Source organism: Anser anser (assembly GCF_964211835.1).
Source record: "Anser anser genome assembly, chromosome: 13".
Lineage (NCBI taxonomy): Eukaryota > Metazoa > Chordata > Aves > Anseriformes > Anatidae > Anser > Anser anser.
The window spans coordinates 16,603,553-16,631,026 of record NC_139734.1 but is presented as its reverse complement, the minus strand read 5'-3'; the positions used below and the strand labels follow the sequence as shown (position 1 = coordinate 16,631,026).

At 42.4% G+C, this 27,474-nt stretch overlaps 1 protein-coding gene across 12 annotated transcripts in view; it reads left to right on the top strand.

Annotated features, from left to right (window-relative positions):
* Positions 1-27,474, top strand: part of FGF13 (fibroblast growth factor 13) — a 297,718-nt gene that overhangs the window by 241,593 nt on the left and 28,651 nt on the right. For all 12 annotated transcript variants that reach the window (XM_083796736.1, XM_083796730.1, XM_083796734.1 and 9 more), the window contains one exon: positions 4,385-4,488. In XM_083796736.1, the coding sequence (XP_083652862.1) occupies positions 4,385-4,488 (104 nt within the window). The remainder of the gene's footprint in view (positions 1-4,384; positions 4,489-27,474) is intronic.

The following is a 27,474-nucleotide window of genomic DNA, read 5'->3' as shown; positions in this document are numbered from 1 at the left end:
TCTAAGATATTTTTATTTTCATTGTGTCCTTAGATTTACCATAACTTGACAGATTACAAAGCAAATCATATAAAACTCTGGTTTCTGGACACCAGCCTTCCAAAATGCTGAGCACTTAAACATGATGGTGCCCAGAAATGGTGGCAGCTGGGCTGCAATATCCAAGTGTTCAAACGTAGGAGAGTTTTTGTCATTAAAAAACACATGCTTTTGCATATATTCCTCTTTTTTTTTGTAAGATAAATGTATAGACCTGAATGTCCTGTAGTCCTGAACTTATTCTAATGGCAACATTTTTTCAGTGACATTTTTAAGAGAGACTGATTTTTGCTGGGGATCAGAGACCACATAATGGGCTTCCCCTAAATCCTTGCTCAAGTGAATATTAGGTGGATCAGGCCCTCTAAAATAATTTCTTCTGATTTCTGGAGAGAGATCTCTCCTGTGCCCCATCTCTGTGCACCACAGGAGAGCCACAGAAGCTGTAGCCTCTTCCACGTCGAAGAGGACCCCTGCTCTGCTTCGTTCTCTTCTTCTTTGTATCCCTAAAGAATGTCATTGCCATTCTCTTTTGTCGTCTTCACCAAACATTTGCTCTATGACCATTTGCTTTGCACTGTAGTGAGATAATTAAAACTCCCCTTAACAAGGCGTACATCCTCAAATTCAGCTGTGGCCAGCAAAGTGGCTGCACAGCGTTGGGGCTCTGCAACTGCAACTTTTAGAGCAAACTAAAGCGATAGTCTGCCTGGTCTCCTTGTTTCAATGTCAGCATTTGCCTTACGCATTCATTGCAGGGATAGGGAGAGCTCGTGTCCCCTGTTTCAGGCTCCGGACGGCCTGGGCCCAGGAGTCCACCTTCGCCATCATTTGCTACTGAGAGCTAGTGGGAAGTTTGCCTGAGGGTGTCCTTTGGCTCCTGACTTGCAAGCAATTATTTCGATCTCTGCAAACCCACTGTTTCACACAAACAAGGTCGCATCCACAACTGCAAGGAGTTTAAAAGAAAGCTCAGATTTTGGAGCACAGTGTAGGCAAGAAGTGAAACAGGGGCGAGGAGCTGTAGAGCTCACCAGACCTCATTTTTAGCCAAGAGTCCATGTAATTTGAGGTAGTGCCTCGTGGAAGGGATTTCCTGGCTGAGAACCAGATTCTGCCTCATTTAACGTGTTAAATAGGGTAAGGTTTTAAATCAAGGCAGAATTTATTCCCCAATTTTGGCAAGACAAAGAGATTTGAGGACTTATATAGTAGGGAAATATAGGAAGCAACACCCTGCTGAAGGTATATGAAAGTCCAGGTGGCCAAGCCAAGGACGACGCAGATGTCACAGCAATGTATATGTTAATAAATCCAGCTGTGACCCACTGCCTCTATTTTGCAGCTCTAATTCTCTGTCAGCTTGTATTGCACAATGGCCGTAGCAAAGATCATCTCTCCCTTAGGCATCACCACGTTTTTCATTACGATGGATATTATGTCATTATTTTGCACAATGCAAATGTAATAGGAAAAGGCTAGGATGCGCATAACTGCATTGTTTCATGCTAATGCAAACTGATCATAGTAGCAACCAATTTATTTTCCCATGGTTTTGTTGCCCCTCTTTCCGTCCTATCCACCCCCATGAGGGTCAACTACTAGAAACGTGGTAGATTCTCATGCCTGTTGCCTGTGGCGGTGGGTGCTCATGGAGAAGGATGCTGCGCAGCTCTGCTCTTGGCCATGATGCAGAGACAGCGTTACTCCCCCAGCAGCCGTTTTTGCAACTTCCCATAGTCTGTGCCCTAGCAGCTGCCAATCCCACCAGCATCTACACCAGCTTCTGAGCGTGCCCACCCCTCGCCTTGCCTCAAAATAGAGCACGTACGTTTATGGCAGGAAAACATGCTCAGCTGCGGAGGAGAGCAGCTGAGCACCCGGCGCAGCAAGTCCCCCAGCACAGCCCTCGCTCAGCATCCTGTCTCTGCTCACTTTGCCAAGCGCAGCACAGCCAAGAATTGCTCAGTAAAGCCTATCTTGGTGCCTTGTGGCTGCAAGCTCTATCTTCTTGACTGACCTAGGCTTTGCCCTGTCCTCAGCTGATCTACTGGCAGGTTGGTAGCACTATTTGCAGTACAGCCCATACTTATACCCTTGCTTGTCCTACTCATCAAAACACCATTTAAAAGAGCATCTTTAAAGAGATCTCCAGGTTCTGTGTGGATACTGAGCTTTAAGTTGTGCTCTCCTGCATAAATGGAGATCAGATGCTGCTTGTTGAGGGTTGAACTGCAAAACTGGGCTCTCCTAGGGAGTGTTCTCTGAGTCAGATGGAATATTTTCTCCCACAGATAAATTCAAGCATTTGATAGAAAGAATGAGAAATCCATAGCCGAGCATTTTCCTTAGTGAAAGTCTACATTTTGTTTGCTAAAAACTGCACAGAACTAAGAGATTTTGTTTTAGTGAAGAGAGAGCCATTTCTGCTGATTTTGTGCTTGCAGGCGAGTGTGAGTAGGGGCTGTGTGCCTAAGTGTGTCTGCATGTACATTTGTGTATATGAAGGGGAAAGGAAAATGTAGATGTGTCTTTAAGATCTCCCGCATTTATTAGTTCTGCATATTTCCACCTGGTCTGCTACGTATAACCATTGTAGAAAAAGCAGAGAGTAGGAAATTCAGTGCTCAAAGGCGCCCTGAGCTCAGAGCAGAGCAACCGTAGTTTGTCGTGTGCCAGGACAGCCAGGCAGGCTCCGTCCTCCAGGGGCCCGTGGTACCCCTTTTTCACCATGGCACCCCATCTTCACTGCCCCGTGGGGCTGAGATTCTCCGGTAAACCCAGGGCAGCACAGGGAGGTCCAGCTGGTTGACTGAGCAGAGAGTGTTTTCACCAGAAATTAGCTCTTCATTCCCAGGGCACAGCATTAACTTCTGGCTATGCCTTTATCGAGGTAGGACATGCATATATTTGTGCTTTCCTGTTTTGATACATTTTTGACAACCCCACACCCAGAATTAAGGATCTGTACTAAACACGGGCAGGCTATGAATTTTCTTTTAATTAAATATGACAATTATCAGGGTTGCCAGGCTGAAAAAAGTATTTATAATGGGTCATAATTCTTTTGGAAAATAATAAAAATATTTCAAATTCATAATTCAATTTTAAATTGGCTTCATGTAGTGCCCTTAAATACCAAAGTTCAGCCTGAAGCAGGCTGGAGTTCTATAGGCAAATAATAGACCATTGGAAATAAGAGCCAGTTTGGCATTGCTTCACCCTACCTCTGCACTTACACGGCAGTCTGGAAGGAGATGTTTTGGGTTCTGATAACAGTCCTTGAAATTTTTCTTAACTTCTCCTTTTTATTTTAATCCTACATGTCATAGAACATCACGAGTTGGAAGGGACCCACCAAGCTCATCGAGTCCAACTCCTGGGTCTGCGCAGGACCACACAAAAATCAGACCCTATGTCTGAGAGCACCGTCCAAACGCTGCTTGAACGCCGGCAGGCTCGGTGCCGTGACCACCATATGAAACACAGAACACAATATTCAACTCATTATTACTTGTGTTCACTTTTAACGCAGTTAAGAATCTAAGCATTTGTAGAACTTTGCTTATTTTATTAATTTGCCACTTTACAAACCAGTATATTTTTTTTCTTTTTTTTTTGAAGAGAGGTTTCTCTGCTTATAAATACTGCCACTATTAGTGTGTATACAAGCATAAATGTGAGCAGAACACTCAAAGCAGCTCAACTTTGAAGAGACAGATTGAGGGCTTGATCTAAAGAATATTCTATCATTTCGTTGAATTTTGAGGTTATTTATCCCTGTTTATTCAAAACCATTCTCCTCTCAAAAAGACCAAACTAAACCAAGGCGTTTTGGGATGTTAATGAAGGGTTTTAACTTTTCTGAGTTTCGCCTTGCTTCTCCTTTTTGTTCAAAAAACATTTACAGAATTTGATCTTAATTTAAGAAAAAAAAAAAAAGATCATCTTGAAAAATTTGGGGTGTCTTCCCCCCCCCCCATTTATTACCAGAAAAAATTAAATTCAATTAAATTAGATTAAATAAAATTAAATTTTGTTCAATTCCAGCAGAATCTGAGTTCTGCTCATGAGGCAGATGAGTTATTTCATCTCTCAGTACATCCAATTTACCATCTTCAGGAGGGGACAAATATGCTGATCATCCTCTGTAGGTAATTTCTGAGCTATTGGTAGACATGTCTATATAAGACCAAGTAGCAGTATTGTTCTGTAGCGCTCACAGAAATTAATATATGCATGAATGGACATGTTTTATTTGGTTCTAGTAATTACGGCTTAATTCTCTATCTAATCTGCATACTTTAAAGGATTAATTTTGCTTTCCATATGCTTTCTCTCCTAGCTTTGTTTAACCTCATACCTGTGGGTTTACGAGTGGTGGCGATTCAGGGGGTTCAAACAAAATTGTATCTGGCAATGAACAGTGAAGGATACCTATACACATCAGTAAGTAAACATATGAATTTTTGCTCTCACTTAAATGCTGATAAGATCTTTATAAATGAATAAGTTGTTGTTCCAAAGAATCCAATTATAACCTATAGTGATAGGATTTGACAGTGAATTAAATGAAGTGGTGATATTCTGGTTTAGCTTTTTTTTTTTTTTTCATTATAAATACATGCAAATGTATGGAATCAAATTGTGGTGCCTTTGATCCAAACTAATGATCCTGAAGTGTGAAATAAATAAATAAATAATAATTTTTTAAAAAGAACAAAACCCACAAAAACAGACATGAGGCTCTCCCTTGGTCACTGGGGATTGATTAATCTGTGGGGGGTAGAGAGGAAAAAGGACAACTTGGTGAATCACACACATGCCTGAACATGTTTTATATCTTCCAAAATAATCTCTATTGCTGTTATTAAAGGGGATTAGAGAAAGTAATTTTTTTTTGTTTGGCCAGAGTTTTCAAATAGAAATGGAATTAAGTGTTAAAGTCTTAGGGCTTCAAGATTCTGCACAGGTAAAGAAATGTTTCATTTAGCAGTTTTGATCAAGAATGTCAGTTAATAATTTTCCTTGACGTTTCTCAAGAGAGCAAACACTATTTTCATGAATAAAAAAAAAAAGATGTTTTTAAAAATAGACCATTTTTCAATTAAAAACATTTAGCCGAACCATGTTTAGGTGTTTTAATTATAAAGTCTTAATAGATTTTTCCCAGGGAAGGAAATAGAAGAAAATGTAATTTATTTTTCTGCCACAAATTATTCTCTTTTAAGAACAATTCCCTTAAGGTGCCTTTAATACTGATAACAATTAAATAAACGTATTCAAATCTCTCATTTGTTTTGGAATCCTGACAGCTGGGACAAGGGGCAAGCTTTGCGTATTTTTCCTCTTGTATCTGCAAAAGCAAATTAGAGGTGGATATGCTTTGGGACAAAGTAAAATTTCAGTGAGCGGCATCATCCTCCACTTCCCTTTTTGCTCTGGCTATTTGCTCAACGTGGTTAATCCACAGATCCGTTTGTGGGGCTGTAGCCACACAGCCAGATCATGCAAAGCCCCCTTAATCCTGTGTAGTCACGGTCCTTTGACTGCGCAGTACCATTTACATTTGCACTGCAAATGTACCTTTGACTGCACTGTGTGCTCTCATTTACATTAGCATCCTCAGCCGTGCTTCTTTCTGGTTGCCCCCTCACCGATAGCGCTCTGTGCCGTGCGGGCTTCTGCCGGCTCCGTCCTGCCTCTGTGAATGTTACCTCTTGAATTGTGGGTTGGGGTAGGACAGAGTGATTTGTACAATAAAGTGAAATTCTGTCGTTGTGCACAGTGAATGTGCTGGGTTTGAGTAGAGCAGATCTTTCTTTGCAAGATATATGCTGGAAGAGTCAGATCTATTTTTGCAAAGATAAAAAAAATTTGCCATTATGAAGAAAATGGGATACAGACAAATTCAGACCTACAATGCAGTAGTAACTCCTCACTTTGAGACATAAAGACAAAGGGACCATCACTTCTAGTATCCCTAGATGTGCGGAGGTTGTAGCAGAATGTAACACTTTTTTTGATGAAGTCCAGCTTTTAGTTTGATGAGCATGTAGGCACCTTAGGCTGACCTCAGAGACTCATTTGGGTTGTCGTTGTTGATATTTGCATTGGTTAGAGGTAGTTCTTTTTGTGTTCTCATATGTTACCATGAACGGTGTCTTCACTGAATCCTTTATTATCTGTGAACTTAATGCTATTGCAAAATTAGCTGGTGACATCCCTCTATTTTCCCCGTATTAATAATGGTCGTTCTTGTTTCTTTATTGGGCACCTATATTTTCCTGTATTTATTCATATATTCTTCTTGAACCTGATAGGCTTGGCAAGGCCCTAATAAGACAACTGTAGTGTTACTGTGTCCCAAACTCATATTTTTAAATGCTCTTTCACAAAGACAGGCATTCATTTAATGTGAAACTACTTTTCCAAATAAAGCTTCCACTCAAATTCTCAGTAATCTTCGTTTTATCACCTGGTGACTTTCTGTTGTGTTTTGTGTTTTTTTTTTTTTTAATTATTATTTTACAATAATTGCTAGGCACTCTCTTGGCTTGAAAGGCAAAACCTAGCTCGCAGCTCTGTTGATGTCCCTGGGAATGGACAGGGGCTGGTGAGGAGCCTCTGCTGCCTCCTTCACCTGCTATGTGAACAGGTTGCCAGAATTGCAGTTCCAGCACCACGTTTTAAGTGGTTCTAGCCCTTCCTTTGCTGATAATGGTCTTTTCAGCAAGGCATACAGCCTGACAGTCTGTTACCTGAGAAATTAGCTCTATATTTTGGGCTGGATTCTTGGTTGATGTAAATGAGTCCCAAGAGAGCTCAGCTGATTTATACCAGCTGAACACTCACCTGTTCAAGGGATGCCAACAGGGAGCCTGGGGAAAAGATCAGCTCAAGTAAATGACATCCGTCTACACATCCTGAGGCTTTCCAAGCCCCTACAGGGAGGTGTTCCTGAACGGGATTTGTCAGGAGCAGGCAGATGGCAACACGGGATTGATCAGCAGCAAAACTCCCATAAAACACTGACAAACTCTTGAAGCAAGAACACAGGGAAAAATAGAAAGGGACTACAATTGTGGATAACTATAATGGATAGTTGCACCGTTTTCAGAGAGAAATCAAATTAGCATTGATGATACAATGTAATAGGGAGAGACGATACTGCGGTCTATGTCATGATCGCATGCTTTCAGTTTTATTGCAACTCTAAAGCTTCAGTTGTGTTTGTGTCTGCAAGGTTTCCTTCAGGAGGTTACAGATTCGTTTGGCAAACGACTTGAAAAACACCCCGCTAACATGCTGTGCCTGTTCCTTGCCCTGTGCCACTGTCTGTGCCTCGCTCTCAATAGTGCCTTTCAGCCTGAAACACCTCCAAAACACTGCGCTTGATAAAGAGGCCATTAAGTCCCTGGCAATTACCCCACTGGTAGATAGGTAAATAAGTCATCCGGCTTACCGAGGATAAACGGAGGCTCAGCTAAGTGCTTTCCCATACTCACCCAGGAAAACGTAGGCATCAGGACTGATATACCAGGTGTCCCGTTTCCATGTGTATCTTGCACTAAACCACATTGCTAAATCACAGCTCCTTTTCCTTTGACAGATTGTAGTGAATTCTTGTGCTCTGTTCCTTGTATATTTTTTTTTAGTTTTGAACTGTGCAGCAACAGAATTGACTGAGGTGATTCTGGGTATCTTGCATATGTAGAAAATATGTCCTGGCCACGATGCATTACAGTTGGTGGCAGATAGAGAATATCTGTGGATGCAGTTGGCCAATTTGATGAGTTCTGCCTTTGGCCTCGCCCCTTTCCCCCGGCAGTCTCAGGACAGTGATTCAGGTGTCTGTCCTCAAAGGCAATCTGCAGTGTGGCTTACTTCTGATCCAGTGACTATACTCAAGAACGAGGTGAATTTGCTCCATGAGGGGATCACTGAAGTATAATAAATCTGCAGAGAACAGATATCTGTAGTTGGCTGCCAGGTTTCATAGATAGTTTGCGGCGTCTGTCAGAGCAAAAATAAGATCTTTAATGTAATGATAAAAGCTCCTCAGGGACAAGACAGCAACTCAGCTAAGAAAAATATATATACACACACACACATATATATATTTATGTATATATATTAAAATACATATATAAGAGATGCATTACAATTCTGTGAGTACAGAGAAGGGAAGTGACCTTGGCCGCGTGACTGCTCATGCCGCTCCAAGCAGTGCATGCCTCCCCTCCACACTGGCTGGAAAACGTGCCTTCATATCATAGAATAACATCCCATTTCAATTTTTTTTTTCTCTAGCGTTTTTCCTGCCAAAGTCAAGGGGAACTGTGTTGGCTACATCTCCCAAGTTGAACTCACCCTTATGATTTTCCTTGTTGGGACCTTGGGAGCTATTGAAGCCGTAACCCTTCCTGCTGTTTGATACTTGGGCATCCCTTGAAAATGAAAGCACAGGTTTTAATTTACCCCTCCTTACACCACTGTCATGCTGTTGTAAGGTGACTTAAACGGTGTTATGGCACTGTCACCTTACGTAACCACTTTAATGAATCACGCCCTTTTGTATTTTAGGATGGCTTTTATTTTATCTTATGTGGTTGTTCATAGAAAGAAAAAATGTTCATAGAAAGAAAATCTTTCAGAAGACCACAATATATGCTAAGCTTGAGGTTTTTCTGGCTTCATACCCTATGAATTTCTTGTGTTTTTTTTTTCTTTTTTTTCATTGTCTTGCACAAAAGAGTGAAAAATATTTTAAGGATCTGTTTGTCAGACGTAATCCTAGAGTTACTGCTTTCTCATTAAAGTGATTGTGATTTGACAGAAAAGGCTCACGGTGATACAGAGCAGCAGCTGAGAGAAGTTCATTAAAGGGAAGGCATATATGCACTAGGTGAAAAGAATTGAGTGTGCTGTTTGAATTCTGCATAGGTTGAAACATAACCCGTATCACAGGAAATTTCAAAGAATAGCCTAAGAAAAACTATCTGCATATTTTCCAGAAACTATCGCGTCAGAGTTTATTTCATTATTTCATTTAAATCTTTTAATGATTTTCTGTGAGGTGCATATTTCTCCTATAGAGTATTTCAGCTTATGTAATTGTGTTCTTGTTTAGCCTGTATACATCATGACAAAAAGTAAAATTGAATAGATGTGCTGTTCATTGCATCTTTCTGGCCGGTCTCAGGGCCCGTGCCACTCAGCTTGTGACGAGAGTGTGTTTTTCACCTCACCCTGTGATTTGCCCAAGTGTCTGGTTTAATAGTGTCATACGTGAGTAAGCTTATAGCTTCTCCCAGCTGGGTCAGGCAGACAGGTGTAGAGGAAAGTGTGGGTTCAAGGGGTCCCCAGTTTGGCTTTCCCTTTCCCAGCCTTTCCCTTTTCCCCCTTGTGTGGACAAGGGCTGCCTGAAATGCCTGGTTCCCCAGCAGTGCTCCAGGGATGGGGGCAGTGGGACAAAGCCTTTCCCCATCTCATCCCTGGGCTGAGCAAAGCCCTCGGGGGCAGATGGGGGCAGACACAGTGCACTTCTGCTGCTGCCAACTCTCCAGTCCCCAGGACACACAACTGCTCGCCTGAAGCAGCCCCTTCAGTGCCTGGGATCTGCATGTTGGGTCCGAAGCACCAGCTCTACCATCTCCTCCCTCAGGACTGCACTGCGACCGCTCGCTAAGGTTGACAGAGCCCCTGTCTCCGAGCAGCCCTTTGCCCTGAGGAAGTGTGACAGAATCCAGTCTGCCCTCCCTCCCACAGCCTTTCAGCTCATCTGTTGGGAATTCAGGGCATTCAGCTTTTTGTAGGATGGGCATTAGGAAATGTACTCCATGGAGATGTTTATGCTTCCTTTGTTAGCTTTGTTACAATGCCCAATACGTTTGAGTTAATAGAGCTTCTGCACCTGACTTAATTTTGCCATTTCTTGTCTGATGCACTCAGTAGAGTTAGCATGGGTTTATAAGGAGCACTTCAATAAAATTATGTGCGGGGTATTATACACATAATTTACTCTAAGACAGCATTCAGTTATCATTGTCCTCTGATGATAAATAGATTGTCATATGTTTGTTACCTGCACGTAAATTAAATACTGTATGAATTGTGCATGTTGATTATGGCCAAAAAACGTGAAACATGATTAAATTCTCAGAGTCATTCAAGAATTGTTTTGGTGAATTGGAGAGAAGAGAAGTTTGTGCATATTTTAATACTGAGCAGAGCATCAGAGACCTGCTGCAGCAAATGGGAATGGCTGGGGCATTTATAATGAATTACTGGCAAAGAGCATTTCACCACCTCAGAAAAATAGCGCAAACCAAGAGATAGGGGAAATAATCAAAAGCTTCATCTAGTTAAATTTGCATGTCAGTGTAAATCATTTTTTACCATGAATGCTGAAGTACCGAATATACCTTAATATAGTTCATTCTCTTCAGTGATAAGGTCTTAGATGCAGCTGCAGCACGTTTTTCTTTTCATCACGACACTTTGCTTTGTGCTGGAGAAACGGGCAAGGTCCTCACAGCAAGGATGTGAGGCATCGTGCTGACAGCCCTGGCTGCCCCCTGCCCTAAGGCAAAGTGGGAAGTGCACAGGAGAGGTGTGGGATCAGCGCTGAGACAGGAGCGTGCTCTCTGGAGGCTCCTGGGCGCTGCAGGACCAGCCCATACTGATAAACATTTTCTGACACCTTCAGCTACAGACACAGCTTTAAATTATGCCAGCAGCTCAGCAGATGCAAACCATCTGCGCTTTGGTTCAGTCTTACAGCGGTGTTACAGCGCAGGGATGGATGCTGGCCGGGGAGAAGCCTTGCTCGGTCTCCGTGCAGCATCACCACTCCTGCGAACGCTGCCCTGATGGCTGCTGCCTGGCCCAGGCTGTGCTCGCAGGCTCAGCCCGTTAGCAGAAAATCTGACTGTGAGGTTTTGGGGTTGGTTGTGAGCCGGACGGCATGTAGCTGTTTTGTTCAGGTGCTTGCTTCTGCCGGAATCAGCATGATTCCAAATTTCAGGAGACAGACTGCCTGCCGTTTCCAGCTGAGAAGGGGGGAGGCATTGCCTTCCCATGAGAGAATTATTAAGAGATTCAGCAAGCTGAAATTCTTGAAGCTATTACGCTGCTTTTCTCTACAAGTCATCCCCAAGGTGTCTGAAATCCACAGAGGTGCTGCTGTGCATCCTGCCCTCACTGCGGGTGGTGGGAGCTGAGGGTGCTCAGCACCTTCTAAGATGAGGCATCATAAGAGGAGCCCAAGCATGAGAAAATGATGCGTCAGGAGTGTGTGCTGCACAGACCCTTACCAACCTGCTGTTAGATGCCTGTGCAATGGTTTCCTAACAGAGTGGCTGTTAAAAATCAGCAGAGAAATTGTTATTTTTACAAGAACAGGTTCGACGTCCAGTGAGAGAAATAACATACAGGTGAAGTAGATAAAAGACTAAAAGTGCATCCACTCTCTCTTTGTTAATCAACGTCAAAGTCCTCAAGTTAAGAGACTGAAAGTTTTAAAAAATCAGACTGGATGTTGCTCAAAGCAGAAGTTTGGGACTCAGCAAGCTCAGAAATGGGGCTGCAATGGGAACGTGGCCCCCGAGGCCCATTTTTTCAGTTCATTGCACTGCTTGCTGAGGTGACAGTGGCACAAAACTGGCATCAACCAAAAAAAAACCCTTGGCAGAACTTGAAGCTGGACCCGAGCTAGGTAGTTTGGCACCTGGATTGCACACAGCTAGCTTCCAGCAGTGTGGTTCAGCCCCACGCCAGCACACGAGGAATACTGAGTACCGGGACTTCAGGCTACTCACAACTCCTCACCGTCACGTTGCAAAGCATGTTTGGCAAGCAAGCGTTGTAAGCAGATAAGGACTTGAGCAGACGGCGTGAGTTGCAAAGTGTGAGAAAAAGAGCACTGCCAGGTTCTCAGCGTGTTCAGTTTGGAGCGCGTATTCAGATCACCAGAGGACGGGTTACGTTGCTATGATTCAGCAGAGCCAACGAGAGAAGTGCTGCTTTTCTCTCCTAAATTTGCTGTGAATGCTGCAGTTTGTGACTGGGCTGTCTGTGCCGGCGGCATAGGTGCCTGTAGGGTGACGTGTGCCTGCTCCCTGCCAGGGCTTGGCTCTTTTGCAGTTTGCCAGCAAAATATGGATATTAATATTTATGTGGGGTTTTGAATTACTGCTTTTTTTCCCCTGATACGTACGAAAAAAACCCTCAAAATCAGAAATGAGATGTTTCCAAATTTACCTGCTTTCTTAGAACATGACTTAATTAAAAGAAAACACCACTATGAAATAGCAGCCTCTCTCCTATGCTTGACTTTCCCTCTAGAAGGCTGTCTGCCTTCCCATCTCCTGCCCAGAGATGCTCCCTCTCGTGCTGCAGATTGAGCTAATGAGCAGCTCTTGTCACGGTGACTCAGCAGAGCTTCTGCCTCATCGCACTGGCTCCCTGGCTGGCCGAGGAGATGGCTCACCTCGCCGGCAGCCTGCTGCTCGCTGCCAGAGCCTGTCAGAAGACGAACATCTGAACAAGGATGCTGGAGCAATCAAAGGCAGACTCCGAGGACTCCCCCAAACCAACAAGGAGAACGTTTCAGGACACCTACTGGAAAACAACCTCAGAACTTCCGTAGAAACTAATCAAGGATCACGCTTATTAAATCTGCAGAAGGTGTTTTTCGCTCAGCATGTGTTAGGATGGGAACACAGGGCAATGGGATGCTGAGGATGATATTGTGTAAGTGGGCTCAAAAAGGCAAATTCCTGAAAGAAAAGCACCGCAAAATACAATGATATCATGTTTGACTTAGAAATGTCCTGAATCATAGCTCAGCTGAGGCTGGGGAAGTGCGCTGAGAAAATCTTGAAATGAAATTCCCTTTTTCTCATACTTTTACATAGTCACCTGCAGTTAGCCCAGAACAGAGAGAGGCTGTTTGGCTGGGGGGCTGTCTAGCTATGAGTACAGCCTGAGAAAGTCTTAGCCTTACTGGTTTGTCCCGCTTCTGGGTCCCACTGACATTTCCTTTCTGGGTTCATTTTGCAGAGGCTGCTGGTGCTCTGATAAGAAATCTCCCGAAGTGCTGGGTAACACCAGCTAAGGATATGCAGGAAAAATGTGGTTGTGGTGAGAGCATGGGGCTTGGGGTATAGTGGGCTGTCAGAAAAGCTGAATGAGAAGACAGAAGTGTGCTTGTTCCTGCGTCTGTTCCTGTATACGTCTGCTCCCATGTAAGCACAGTCCAGGGCATGGCTGGGAGCTTTAGCTGTTGCAGCAGTGCTAGCGCAAACAAAATTTGGGAGCTTCTGGGCTAACAGGAAGTAAAGGGCAGTTGAGATCCCAAAACAACTCTCCTTCAAAACCGTGCTAGCATCCTAAATAGATCTGTTGTGTGGGGGTACTCAGAGTGACTTTATTAAACACGTTTTTGTGTCTTTTTATCTTCATGTAGTCCTGCAGTTGCGACAGTGCTAAGAGGAAGTGAATTCAGTTCTGCTCCTACTTGGCAGCCTTAAGAGAAATGTTTACTGCTTTCTGCTGATTTACATCCTTGCAAACCCACTGAAAGCATCCTTTTCCTGGCAGAACTTTTGTTGCAAGTCATGAGGTGCGAAAACTGAGAATCCAGCTTGACTCTGAAAGTTCAAATTGTATCTGCAGTGTTGTCAATCAAAAGGCATCTTTTAAAACATCCATGAGCAAAACTGATGGGGATTCAATGGGCAAGAAAAAAAGTGAGTCATAATCCCCAAGATTCTGGGATTTATGGTTGCTCTTGGGAGCTGCAGCACAGCTGAAAGAGGTTTCCAAGGGAAACTCTGTTGCTTCGGTTGCAGAGAGCATGAATGTCATCCTCACGGTATGCCTTCTCGGTACCAAAAACAAAGAAGCCCGTACAAATCCTAGAAAGCAGGATATGCATTGTGTGTGATACAGAAGCCAGGCAGGGTGAAATTAAACACAATAGTTGTCATATTTAGGTTACGTCCTTGAAGTTTGTTTCAGAAATCAACTTTTTAAAATATAAGCTACTTCTTGGAGGGAGGCCTGCTGAATTCCTGGATGGAAAAGCTAGAAAGGGTCTGGGGAAGAAGACAAATCTGTTCTATAAAAATCGAATCAAGAAACTTAATTTCTGTATTGAGCTGCTTTCATTATGCAATCTAGGATTAACAAAGGAATGTGAAATTTAGAATGGAATAGGGAACCTTTGGATATAATGCCAATATAATAGCCTTTACCAGCAGATTGGATGGTTTAAATAATTGAACAGATAAGACCTTTCATATTTTATTTTGTGTGGATGCTACAGGTGTATCATATTGTTTTTAACTTTTGTAATTTTGCCCAAACAGCAGTGAATATTGAGCAGTACGGTTCTAAAATCAAATCCACTGGAGAGCTGGTCAAAACAAGCATAATAATTGGTGAAGTACAGTTCTGTCATTTAAAACCTTGGGACATATCTAAAAAACCATACAGAGCTAGATTCAGAAACACATCACAAGAGGCTGTCTGCTTTACAAGGCGTCTTCCCCTTTCCTTGCTCTGATGACATTGACTTTCACATGAATGGGTATGCAATTTAGACCTTCCATCCTTATCTCCAGAGCATTCTCAGATGTAAATAAAAGGCTGCTATGAGACAGAAGCATTCCTCTTGAACCCAAGTATTAGTGGGACTTTGCATTTGAGTGGGTTGGGAATGGACAAACCTCAAAGGGTTTGGGAGGACGTGTTTCCTTGAATGACAACTCCAGGACCCAATGTTTTATCAAACAGGTCCTAGCAAACTGGAAAGAGTGGATTATTTCTTACCCTTCCAGCGTGGGCAGCTTCCAATTAATCTGCAAGACCTACTGTATTTTTAAAAAGAGGATATCTTGTGGAGCTGGTAAACAAATTAGAAGCAGAGTTTCATAAATATTAAGGCTTCAGTTCAGATTTGAGGCAAAGGTTCACATCAATTCTCATTCCATTCTCATTATTTCACACCAGTGTGCTCAAAGCTAGAGGAGCATCTGCTGCCAGCTGAGCCATATTGACACTGACAGAAGGCACAATAAGCTCAGAGTAAATAAGTGAATGATCTGAAACAGAACAAAAAGCCAAAGAAAATCTAATAAGAGGAATAGACACATTTCGAAGTGCAGATCTTTTCCCTTCACCTGATGAACCAAGAGTTTAATGAGCTTCATATCACAAACTTTTTCTCATGTAAGTAATCCTTACTCAACCAAGCAGATTAATTAAATGCCTGCCAGAGGAAAAAAATAATTTATTTGAGTAAGATTTGCAGGATTTAAACAGGACAGCCATTGATTTGCAATATGAAATTTGTGGGATTTAAAAACATGAACAAAGCATTTAGGAGCCTAGTGAATCTCAATGACTAAAATAAGTCCCTCTTTGCTTAGAGTCAGATCCCAAGGCCTGGAGCAGTCATCAGGAATAGGGAGAGCAGCGGACTCCATCCCTGGATGTCCAGAGGGTTTATTCAGTGTTGCGTGCAAGACTTGAGCCCTTGGCTTGGAGCCTTCTCTGGAACTGGATGCCCAGGTCTTCATTTTGACTCGTGTGGTAGCTGAAATGCGAAAGTTTCCTATGACATAGTTTGGCAAGTGCAGAACCAGGTGTTGTGTTGTTCATAAAAAATACCTCTCTTCAAAGGCTTTAGATTTTTGCACATTTCTTTTTAGGACTTAACATTTTCTGGTAGACCGTACAAAAATCTCTATTTCTCCAGGTGCTGGGGAATGTTTGCAGGAGGCTCTTTCTGTAGTGTTATCATGGCACCAGGAGCACTGCGATAAGGTCTAACAGCATAGCATCCTTTCTTCTGACACCTTTCTGTGGAAGGCACTGTGTTCCTGGTATCACAGAAAAGCAAGGATGATTGCATGCGTTTTACCACTTTTGGATGTCATGAAAGCATAGCCAACTTCACTCACCTATTTTGGAAAATCTTGACTTTAATTTATGCTTTAGCTGCCTCTGTGTGAAACAAAGATTTAATGTGTATTCTAGACAGAGACGCTGGGAGCTTGCTTCATGGGCAGTAGAATTGGACACAGACATCCTTAGGCTTTACTTGGGGAATTTGTTGCAGCTGTGATAGTAAAGGCATGAAAGAGCTTTACACAAATTGTTGATTTCTACCACATTAGTTAATTGTTTCTCAAATTTGCATTTCTAATCAGTGAGATACCAAAACACCTGTATTCTCTAAGTGTTGCACTAATAGTTTGTATTTCCTTTAGCTGTGCTTATAGGAACAATGCCTGAAAGGCAAGCATATATTATAAATAACTTTTAGCTCTGACAACTAAATTATAAATAATATTTTTCTTCATAAAATTATGTCCAGCAGCAGTGTCAGGGAGAAGGTATTCCTTGCTCATCAGCCAATAGCCATTGCACTGATAATGTATCTTCCTGAACAGCATTGATTTGGTAGCGCTAAGGGCACCATCTCTATCACAAAGCCTAGGCAATGTTAATTTTAGAGGCCATACAGTGATTTCTCCATGCTGAATCCCTGAAGATTTTGAAATTTTCAGCTGAGAAAGGTGATAGGCTTGGTCTGCATGTAGCTTAGGCCTATTTGTACTAAGGAAACCAACCTAATTTTGTGCTGTTAACCAAGGAGATGGGTACGGTCACCCTGGCTTGGCTATGAATCATCGGTTGAAGCTTCATTTACTACTCAATGGCACACCCTCTGCGCTTGCAGACCTTCATTTTATTATCACAGGAATGACAGTCAAAGAAGACAAGTGGTTTGTTTTCCCTCTCAATTAATTCTAAGCTTTCCTTTGTTGAGCCGTTTTGTTTCCCTCTGGCTCTCATAGTCTCCTAAACAGCAGTTGCTTCTCTTATGAAACAATTAGAGTTAATGTGGGTAATTGTGATAGTTATGGCCTTTACTTTTTGATATAGCAATTATCCAATCTGTATTTTTTTCTGAGTCAAACAATGTTGGTAAAATTAAGTCGTCATTAGACTGAGCTGTCTGGAGACTGTTTGCTACAAAAACACCAAATTTGAGCATCTCTGCTCTTTCTCAAAACAAATGTTGAGAAACCTAGAATTGAATGTTTTCTGTGTCTCAGTCACTGTGCCTTAGGTTGTACCTTCCCTATACTCACATCACTGTGTCAGCTGCAGCAAGGCTACACACAGAAGAAGAGTTTGGTCCTTTGACTACTTTGGCATATTTAAAGATCTGTTAGTAGAGAGTCTTGTGAGGTTTTACAGGTTATGTGGTTCTTAAACACAAATCACAGCATTTCAAACTAAAGTTATAAGAGTTTCCGTTTCTGTAGGACAGCAGTGAATACAGGGGATATGTAAATAGCCCAAATCGCTCATATGAGTAGAGAGTTTTTGAGTTTCTACTAACTACTTAAGAAATGCATAAATGTATTTTCCTTCCACCTTCCTGAAAAGTGCGTTCTCAAAGCTACAGAGAAAAAAATCATTTCTCTGTAATCTTTAAGGTTCTGAAAGCCTGATAAAATCTTATTTCTTTGGAAAAAAACTTCTGAAATAATATTTTTGCATCACTACCAACCTGATGCTACAAACATTTGGTTTCTTACCATAATGATAAGGAACATAGCTGGTATACAAAAAATAAGAAATAAATCCTCCGTATAGACAGAATAAATGGATGGACAACACTGAAACCTTTAAGCCCGGTTATGAAGCTCTGTGCGATTATATACTGGAACCTGGAATTCGAGGGGGGGTGGGTGGAAATCCTCCAACCAACAGACAATAGAAACAGCAATGTGCCAGAACTCAGGGCTTTTCTCCAAGTCTCACTCTCTCCAAATGTAAAACTTTTGGCTCAGGCTCAGCCTAGGTCTAAGACAGCTGACTTTTTTTTTTTTTTTTTTTTCTTTTCCTTTTTCAGATAGAAATCATCACAAAGCTAGCTCTGTGTTTTAACTTCATAGCATGAATTTAATTTCAATTCAAGACTCATTTCTTCTTATTGATTCATTCAACCCTCCCTTTCTGCTCATATGGAGATGTCAGTCATTGCTCACATTGGTCTATACATTTTAGAAGGAGGCAATTGTGCTCATAAGGTTAATTTTATCATCTCTGAAAGACTGCATGTGAACAATACTTTGCGATGGCTAGTTAGAGGTTGAGCATTCTGCTTAAAGAGTTATGTGCACATACAATGCTAGTTCAGTAGATATTCTTATGAGAAAGCTGATCTTATGATCAGTCTGTATTTGTTGAGTTAATTGGGATATTCAGAGTAAAGAATTGCATTTCTGCTTAGAAAACGCAAGCTTTTTTTGTGACTTATAGTCACAGGAATCATTCAGTCAAAAATCCAGAATGCATCAACCCCATTCCAAAGCTATAACCTTGCCTGCCAAGTCCTACCACTGGTTTATTTTTATGGTCAAGTAATAAATTAAAGGGGTTTACAATTGAAATAGAGATGGACACTCAGCAGCCACTGTAGCCCTTTTCCAACAGTAGCAGCTCTGGGAAGTTCCATTACTCCTCAACCTAACCTCTTCCCAGATGATACTATGATCCTTTTGTCCTTAGCATTTCCTGGTATCCCAATTAGCAAACACCTTGACATGCAAACATGTTAACAGTTCAAAGTACAGTCATCTAAGCCTGGAGAAAAAGGAAATACCTCCTTAGGGCGCAGTGGTCAATACACAGTAGAGCTGTTATCACTGTGGAGTGGAGCAAGAAACTTTTCTCAAGATCTTGGTTATTCTGAAGTGATTTTTCTCCCTGTCTGTGCGCATTAGTAGAAGAAAACAAATCAAGTGTCTGAGTCCAGCCCTCTGCCAAATTGGTGTATCTGGCACAGTCAGAAAGACTGGTAGAGGTGAAGCAAGAGAGAACTGGAGACCCACGTCTATGCTCCACACTGTAAGCGCAAAGAGGGTGGATATTAGTTGAATACCTATTGGTATTTTCGTGCCTTATTAAAATCATGTTTGCTTGGTTTGGATATTAAAGGTTTGCTATTAGTTCAACTGACTCTCATCCAAATTCAGTATAATAATCCCAAGAAGATTTGATTGGCAGAAAACACTGAATATTTACATTTCAGAAGCTATTGCTTTTATTTTATTTGTGGTGTTGGTGATAGGACCTCAAGGACATCTGGTTGGATGCCAATTTATATTCACCCATTCATGTACTTTTCTCCCCTTAAATAAGGCATTTTTCCTATGAAGTGCTCTGTTAGAGAAATCTTTGATGTGATATCTGGAGAGTACGAATTGCAGTTGTAATTAATCCTGTTACAAACAGATGATATGTTACGATATTTTACTGTACTACAACAGTGAAAAGTATTTTATAGAGCCTTGGAGAATGCATGCATTTAATAATTAGTATAGAAGGAAATTATAGATGATGGACAAACCACGGTGAGTCAAAATTTGTGGTTTTATGTAAGCACAGGTAACAGCTAGATAAAAATTGCCATGTTCTCTTTTCATCTTCTATTTTCTTCATTTCTTATTTCCTGTTTCTCTTTGCCTGAAAGTTAATATAGCTACAGCAACATAGCATCAAACAGCCAAAAGGAAATTAAGGTGTTTGGGAGAATTTGTTTAAGATTAGTTCCTTACAAAATGTGTCAGAGAGACGTATATCAAGACAAGGTGACCTTGTTTCCTTAAGTGTGCATTCTCTGTTCATGTGCCTGCCTGGCCATCAGATGATATATCTCACTCTGTTCCTAATAACTTTAAAATCCATTAGCCAACTCTGACAAAATACAGCATACTGGATGCAGTTTTCAGAGATATTACATTCCCACAAGTGTCGTGAAACAAGGCAGTTGGGTAAGGAAGAGAAAGCTGAGGTGCTCAAGGCCCTAATGAAAGAAAGGCTGCAGCATAACTCAGCTCTTACCCAACCTGAGGAAAGCAGGAATGCCCTTGGGTTGGAGAGATCTCCATCAATGTTTAGGCTTTATCAGATGCTAGAGAATGCAACTGCTCACCCCATCCCTGGGACGACAGGATTCATTCAAGAGACTGCACATGAAACTGCCAGCTTTTGAGTCTCTGCCATAGATCAACTGTCCTGTAGTTGTTAAGGGTATTGGTTCATTGGTTGTCTCTGGTTCATTGGATGCTGCTGAGATTATAACCAAGAGCAGTGTCTGTGGTACATCCGCAGTGTTGTAGGATCTCATAAGGAGAAGGGAAAGTGACAAAGAAGTCCCACTGAAATACTGAGTTTGTCCAGAGGCCACGAAAGCTGTAAATCTATGCTCTTGGCCATGCTACCTGCTGTACAACAGTATTTAATAAGCAATCTGCATGCAGCTAGCTGATACGTTTGGAATATGTTCACTCCTTTGGCTATATGTCATGCCAGAGCTCTACTTATCTGTATTGTTGCTTGTAATGGGTAAAGAAGGCAGAAAATCAGGGTTAGAGCAATGTCTGTAATCAACGATTGTAGAAACATTTTAGTAATATTCACCATTACTGCAAAGGCTAAACACCAGTTACAAGCAAAGATTTGTTTAAGACAGGCAAGGATTTTAATCACAAAATCATTCCTTAGTCAATTTGTGTGCTTTATCTTCCCAGCTGTGGTCCTGGTCTTACAAGCAGAAAGCCGATAGGACAACATCGACCCTCAGCATTTCTGTTTCCAGGGTTGGAAAGCAGGAAAGCATGCATTTATGTGGGTGCGTGTGTGTATTTTAAATGCTTAGCTTTTCCTTTAAACCTAGCAGATCAATCAAAGTACTATATTTCTTTGTAAAGGAAAGACATTCTCATTAATTTCCATCCCCCACACATAGCTTATTGCATTATACTGAAAATCTCATCTGAGGAATCCTTTCATAATGTAATATGTTGCAGAAGGAAAAAAGGAACCTTTTACCCCATGTATATTTTGTCTTTCAGGGATTTGGCTGATACCATTAGTCTGTTGGTTATAGAGAGTGTTTCTTTGCTAACCCAGGTGCACTAATGTAATTCATCAAGGTGCACACACACAATTTGTTTAGCACCAGTTTTGGGTACCGGGCGGCACGTCTGTTCTAAAAATCCTCCCACTGAAATTCTGTATCTTCACTTGTCCTCCCCAGCGTCCTTGCTAGTGCACTCAACACCTGCCTCATTTGGAAAATGGCTGCAAGTTTAGGCACTTTGCAAAGTGTCTGGAGGATAAATGCAACTTTAAAAGTAACAGGTCCCATTTAAACGCTGGGCCATCCATTAAAGATGTCCAGGCACTGGGCACTGGTGCTTTACCTGTGTCCCACAGCTCTTTTCCATTTACAGCCAAGCACACAGGTGTTTTAGCAGCTTGGTGAGCCTCGGCTATTACAGAACGTCATGGAAACTTAGTGGTCATACCTGGCATCCGAGCTGGCCTGCGGGCATTAGCAAATGTCCCGCTGAGCTGGTTGGCAGGCATCCCCCGGACCGGTGACCCGTCGGTGTCACCACCAAGCAGCAGAGCTCATGCCAAAACACAGCCTGGGGGTGACCAAGGTGCAGAATGCAGGTTTCCCATCAGATGGGATATGTTTTCATCCTTCTTGGCTAGTGCAAGCTGAGATGAGGAAAGTCTTCACTTGCAGAGCAGCAATGCATATTCCCCAAATTTCTGCCTTAGGGACGGCTGGTGCAGGCACTGAGCGCCTGGCCGAGTCAGCTGTGCGTCCTTGTTCCTGTGGCGCAGGGCTCCTGCTGTGTGCGTGGGTTCAACCCAGCAGTGCACACCGCTGCCCCATTGTCACTGCACTGCTGTTCAGGTATCCTTCCCACCCAGGGAGCTCCCGGTCCCTCTCAAGGCAGAGCCCAGGCAGCATCCTTTACTGTGAGCACCCCACCAATCCCCACTCAGGCCCTTGGGTGCTTTTTAAGCTGGTGCTGGGTAACAGTAATTCTCCACATAGCTTTTAGCTGGGTTAGAGACTAAAGAAATCCATCAGCTGTTGGTTACTGGCATTGACCATTCAGCAACACAGTTGTGATGGTGCCCTTCCCTGGGATGATAAAAGAGTCTAATTCGGGGTAGTTTATTAACAGAAATAATTGGGCGGAGTTTATTAACAGAAATAATTATTGATGAAAAATAAAATATTAGTTGAGAGAGAATTCTAACCTGAATAGCCTCATTTTATCTTTTAGTCGCTTCTTCCTTGATATTTTCTGCTCCAAGAGTAAAAACTTTAATGTAAGCCCTACATTTTTGCATGCATGCATATTCAGGGTTGTAAATGAAAGGAGAGTGACAGTTTTGCATTTAGTAACTTCACACCCACACACCTCTCTTCTTTCTGATGCTGACACTTCAGCCTTTGAAACAGCTCCCAGGAGCAGTCCTTGAATGCAGACAAGTGAGATCTAAAGAAGGAACCTGGATGTGCTACTGTTTGCACATTGCACCTGGAAAGGGCTTTGAAGAAGGGCACTTTTCTAGATGAGTAGCTCAGAAATTGTTTCTCGTTAACTCGAGAGAAAGCCTAAAGCCAGATGAAAGAAGAAACTGCATGTGGAGTTTTTCAAGGGCTGGTTAAGAAAGCTAAAATACCATACCAGTGACAATAGGGGCAAGGTGAGGATCTCCTCTTGCTGGCTTTGGAGGGACTTAGGAGGGATTTTGAGATCGCAGAGGATCCTGCTGACTTCTGTCTACTAGTTTCCACAGGCATGAGGTGGATCCCCTCAGCATGCTGCAGTTATTCCTTACATCCAGACCTGTTCTCCAGCATGGTCCTCACCTTGCAAAGAGGAGTGAAGGGAGAGTTTCAGCCTCCCAGGCACAGGCTGGCCAAATTGGTACTAGAGAAGATACTTGATTTTCCCTAGCTTTCAATACCCCCCTCTTCTCGTCTTTTTTTTTTTTTTTATAAATACCGTGACAATTTTTACTACAACTAGCTCTTCTCTTTCCCTTCCTTCCTGTCACTTCCCCTTCATTTCCTCTCTTTTCGTGTCCACTTTTCTCAGTCTTTTATTTAGTACGTTTCTTCTTCTCCCCCCTCCCCAACAGGGAGGGTAGATTTCATTCTCATTACCTGCTCCGTCCTGCTTCCAGAACCTTTTACAGGCCTGGTTCAAAACTTGCCAGAGCCCATACAAAGGTTTGAATATAAAAATGACAAAATACATTTCACGTTTTGGAACAAAAGGAGCAGTTTACAAACATTTTTCTCCTCCCACTTGCTTTAGAGGACACCAAAGCTAGGGAAGGGCTTTTCTTTTCCAATCGCTCTACACAGAATAGGCATTTATTACAAAGAAAGCCATTTTCAGTTTGAGTGGGGGTGGCAGGCATGCATATTCAACTCAAATCATATACATTTGGGGTAATTTAAAATTGCCATAGCTAGGAATCTTGTGTGGTATAGGCCCTAATGATTCGTAACTGTTCACAGCAGAGCACACTTTTTCATGAGCTCTGTTTAAATTAACATCAGAGTGTGTTTGCCTCTGGGAAATAACAGTCCTTTCCCCCCAGGTAAAAGGATGTGCTTGAATTGCCTTTGCAAAGTCTTTGGATGAACTGCTTAGGAACGTGATCATCTGTGTGAGAAAGAAACGGTATCATTTAAGCAATGTCATTTTTATTTGAAATTCAGCTTGTTAAAGAAAATATCTGAAAATGGGCAAAAAGTGTGCTGCTTGCTACCAAAGGTGTAGGAGCTTTCAAAGTCTGAAAGTCTTACTGGGACATGGGGATTAGGTTTTTTTATTTTCTTCAAGGGGCCAAAAAAATGAGCCATGGAAAAATCCACTGATAAAAATAAGGCTGGAAACAGAGCAGAGAATTGCCAACGGGGAAAGCTAGGCTATAAGAGAGGAAAGAAAGAAAAGAATAAAGAAAGTAGCAGAAATAAGGAAAGGAAGAAAGCAATATCATATAAAATATGATATAGGGCAAGTATATTAAAGATTGTACAAGCCATCCATCATCTCTGAGACTGGATTATTCTTAACTAAGTATAACTGGGCAAAGTATTTGGTTTTTGTTTGTTTGTTTGGTGGCGGCGTGTTTTATTTTTCACATAGCAGATTACACAGGGGAAAAGAAGTGTTGGGGAAAATTAATTAGTGGTGGGGAAAGTTTGTATACTGCAAGCTGAACCCTTTGATACATAAAGCCTGCATGGGTGAGCCCGGCGAATGCAGACATGAGTAATGAGGACTACATGGGCCCATGTTTCCTATCATCTTTTTTCATGGATTTAAAACATTCAATAATGTTGAAAGCAAAGGCAGATATTTTGGGGGTGGTTTTACATGGAGAAATGCACACTTTTCAGGTTTTCCTCAATTTGAATATGCTTTGGATGTGCATGTTGAAATTTTCCAGAAATTTTTGCATGGAGCTTAACACCAAGAAGAAAAGTATTAGCAGCAGTAGAAAACATTTAAGATTGTCAAAGTGGTGTGAAATATGAGCGTAGAGGGTTAGCATAGAAACTGTTTCCTCCGACCTAAATTAGGTACGCAATCAAGCCTTCCCCTCAGCTCTGCAGGTGAACCAAGTCGCACTTGATGGTAAGGTTCCATTTATAACAGTTTTACAAACTGTTAGTCCATGGTAGCAGAGGATTTAGACTTCAGAAGTCTTTTGTCTCAAATTTTGTAGTTTTCAATGAAGAACTTTTAAAACCTACAGGAAAATTGCTGTTATTTCTTATCAGATGGGAAGTGGCAACTAGGAGGTAGGGATGCTGCGGGCAGCTTGCAATGCCCCAGGCAGCTGAGACCTGGCTCTCCTCAGCTAAATCTTGCACTGAAGGCAGGCCCTGCATCTCCAAGCCCTCGCACAATTTGCAGCCTGATTTCCAGCTCTGTACACCCAGCCCCTCTGGTCCCACCATGGAGAATGGGTGCTCTAAGTGGGCAGAAGCAGGGAGTCCCTCACAGTGCTTGTCTACATGGGAGCACTCGGACATGTAGGTTGTCCCCCGCGTGTCCTAGTGACCTCCACGCATGCTGTGCTATTGGTGCCAGCAAGGTTAACCTCTTTGTGGGTCTGTGTCCTTGCTAGCATGGGTGACATTCCTCTGGTCCTTGGTGTGACTGCACGAGTGATGATCCAGCATCTTGCAGAAGCTGCTGTCAGAGTCCAGAGTGCTTTTGTCTGACCTCTGGTCTGACCTATTGAGCTGCAGGAGTCTAGCCCTTAAATCAAGGAAGACAAAGATGTAACCATAGATTCAATACATATTTTTAAGTACATCTTGTTCTTTGTTTATGTGGGACTTCAAAATACTTTTCCTCCCCCACCTAGAACTACTTTTCAGTATCAACTGATGAGTTTGTCTGAATCTGTGTGTTTTGTACCCAGTGATGGATTTTCTGAGTCACCGTTGCTCAGGATGTGAGGTATCCATGCTCTCTCCTTATCTCCCCTTCAGGAAATGGTGTGGAACCTGCAACACCTTATCAGAGACTTGATTTTGTGAAAGCAGCAGTTGCTTTTGTGCTTTCTTAAAAGTGGGGTCCAAGTGTCAGGGTTAAGCAAAAACATGAGTTAGCGTTTCTCAGCTGGATATGAGTGCTCAGAGAAACCCAGCATTCATTAAAGTCCTATACTTACTCTTGTTATATTAACAGTGTGTATTTTGGTGTGGTTAAACCAGCTCAGCACGATCTAGAGAAGGCGGTAATTTAATAACGGTGATTTGCTCATTTAAATGAGGCAACTTATTTTTTTCTTTGTAAATTCGGTCGTCTATGTTTGTTGCTGTTTGTATTCTGCTGCTCATTAGGCTCATTGGCGCTGTAGTAATGATTGCTCTGGAGCTGGATTCTTATTCCCATACAAACTTTTAGCTGAGCTTTATGTTTCTTATAACCATTCCCAAGGAGGAACAAATTGTGCTCCAGGGAAGTGCGTAAGTAGGTTGGCGGTGGTTGAACCAGGACAAGGAGCTGCTTTGTTGCCTGGCTGTTCCTGGAGCGGTTGTGTTGACTCAGATCCATTCGAGGTCTCACTTGCCGTGGGAACTGATTATGACTCTAGATATTGCCTCCTGCTTATAGTTTGCACCTAGTAGTAACCTTACCCACCTATTCAAGGCAGAAGAATGAAAGACAAACGCAGGAAGGTCTTACATCATGACCAGACAACCTTAGGCTGGCCTGGGCTGCCCACCAATTTATTCTCTCCAGGCTTAGGCATGGTGTCATGGGAACAGTGCCAGGGTCTACCAAGGTTTCACTGTAGGAAGAAAGGTGATTTATGTGTTTGTTTCAACTGTAGTGTACCCTGTAAACAGGGTGTTTCTAGGCCCTGCCTAGAATGGCCTTCAGGTAAGGCAAAGAGCACTTGAAATCCACCTCATGTGCATGTGGCTTGCTGGCAGTGGGGAGCAGCCGAGTGGCTGGGTGGTGAGGGCCAACCTCCCGCCCTTCTCCAGAACTCCATGGGAACAATTTTTAAATGCTGATGGCCGATTTGTTGTGCTTGAGACACAAAGCCACCTGGATGGTATTCCTTCTCCTCCAGTCTCATCTCAGCCGTTCTACAAAATGCTGTCAGTCCTCAGTATGTCTGCACTTGGTGCATTCAGACCTGAATATTGATAACACGTATCCAGTCTAACCATGTAATAAATAAACAATTAATGCAAGGCCAGAACAAAATTGTCTTTCCAAATCTCTGTTCTGGCTAAACAATCTTAGTCCTAAATACCTGGAGAGTGCATTAAGCACTGAATGTGGTATGGCCTCGTGCTGTGCCTGTGAGAACGGAGCGGTTTAACAGAGGCAAGGCAGAGAAAGGCAAATTTTCAGCCCTGCTTTGCAGCAGGAGATAAGAGGCATGGGGGCTGAGGACCAAGGCTGTGCTGTGGTTGGTGGTGGAGCCAGGCCACAGCAGGGTTTCCTGAGGGTGCTGGGTCCTCCCATGTTCTGCTTTTGCAGCGTAACCTCGGAGACGGTGTGGTCCACTTAGCACTAAATCTTTCTTTATTGAAAACAACATATGCTTATCAGGCATTTCATTTTCTGTCTCGCTGCTTCTGAATATGTTGTTGTGGTTACACTAACCACTCATGCACTTTTCTGAACCATTAGCTGGTAAAAGCACTTTCTTTTTATGTTGAGAAGTGATAAGGGCTAAGTTGCAACCTCCCTGAAAGTGTTTTTCTGCAGGAAACAGCTTCCTGCATATCAAACAATATATTCACCCTTCCAGGTCAGTCTCTTTGCAAGTAACTCGGTGAATCTGTACTTCTTTCCCCAGTGATGATTAAAAGTGGCTCTGTTTCTGTACATAGAGCCTCTGGACACATCTTGTAATCTTCTAGTGGGTGGGACTGAGAGAAGTCATACCTAGGACAGAGCTCATCTGGTAAGCTGCTGTAGGAGTAGAGACTTTGCTTTTTCTTACCAGGATTGATTTTTGCAATAAAAAAGTTAATCA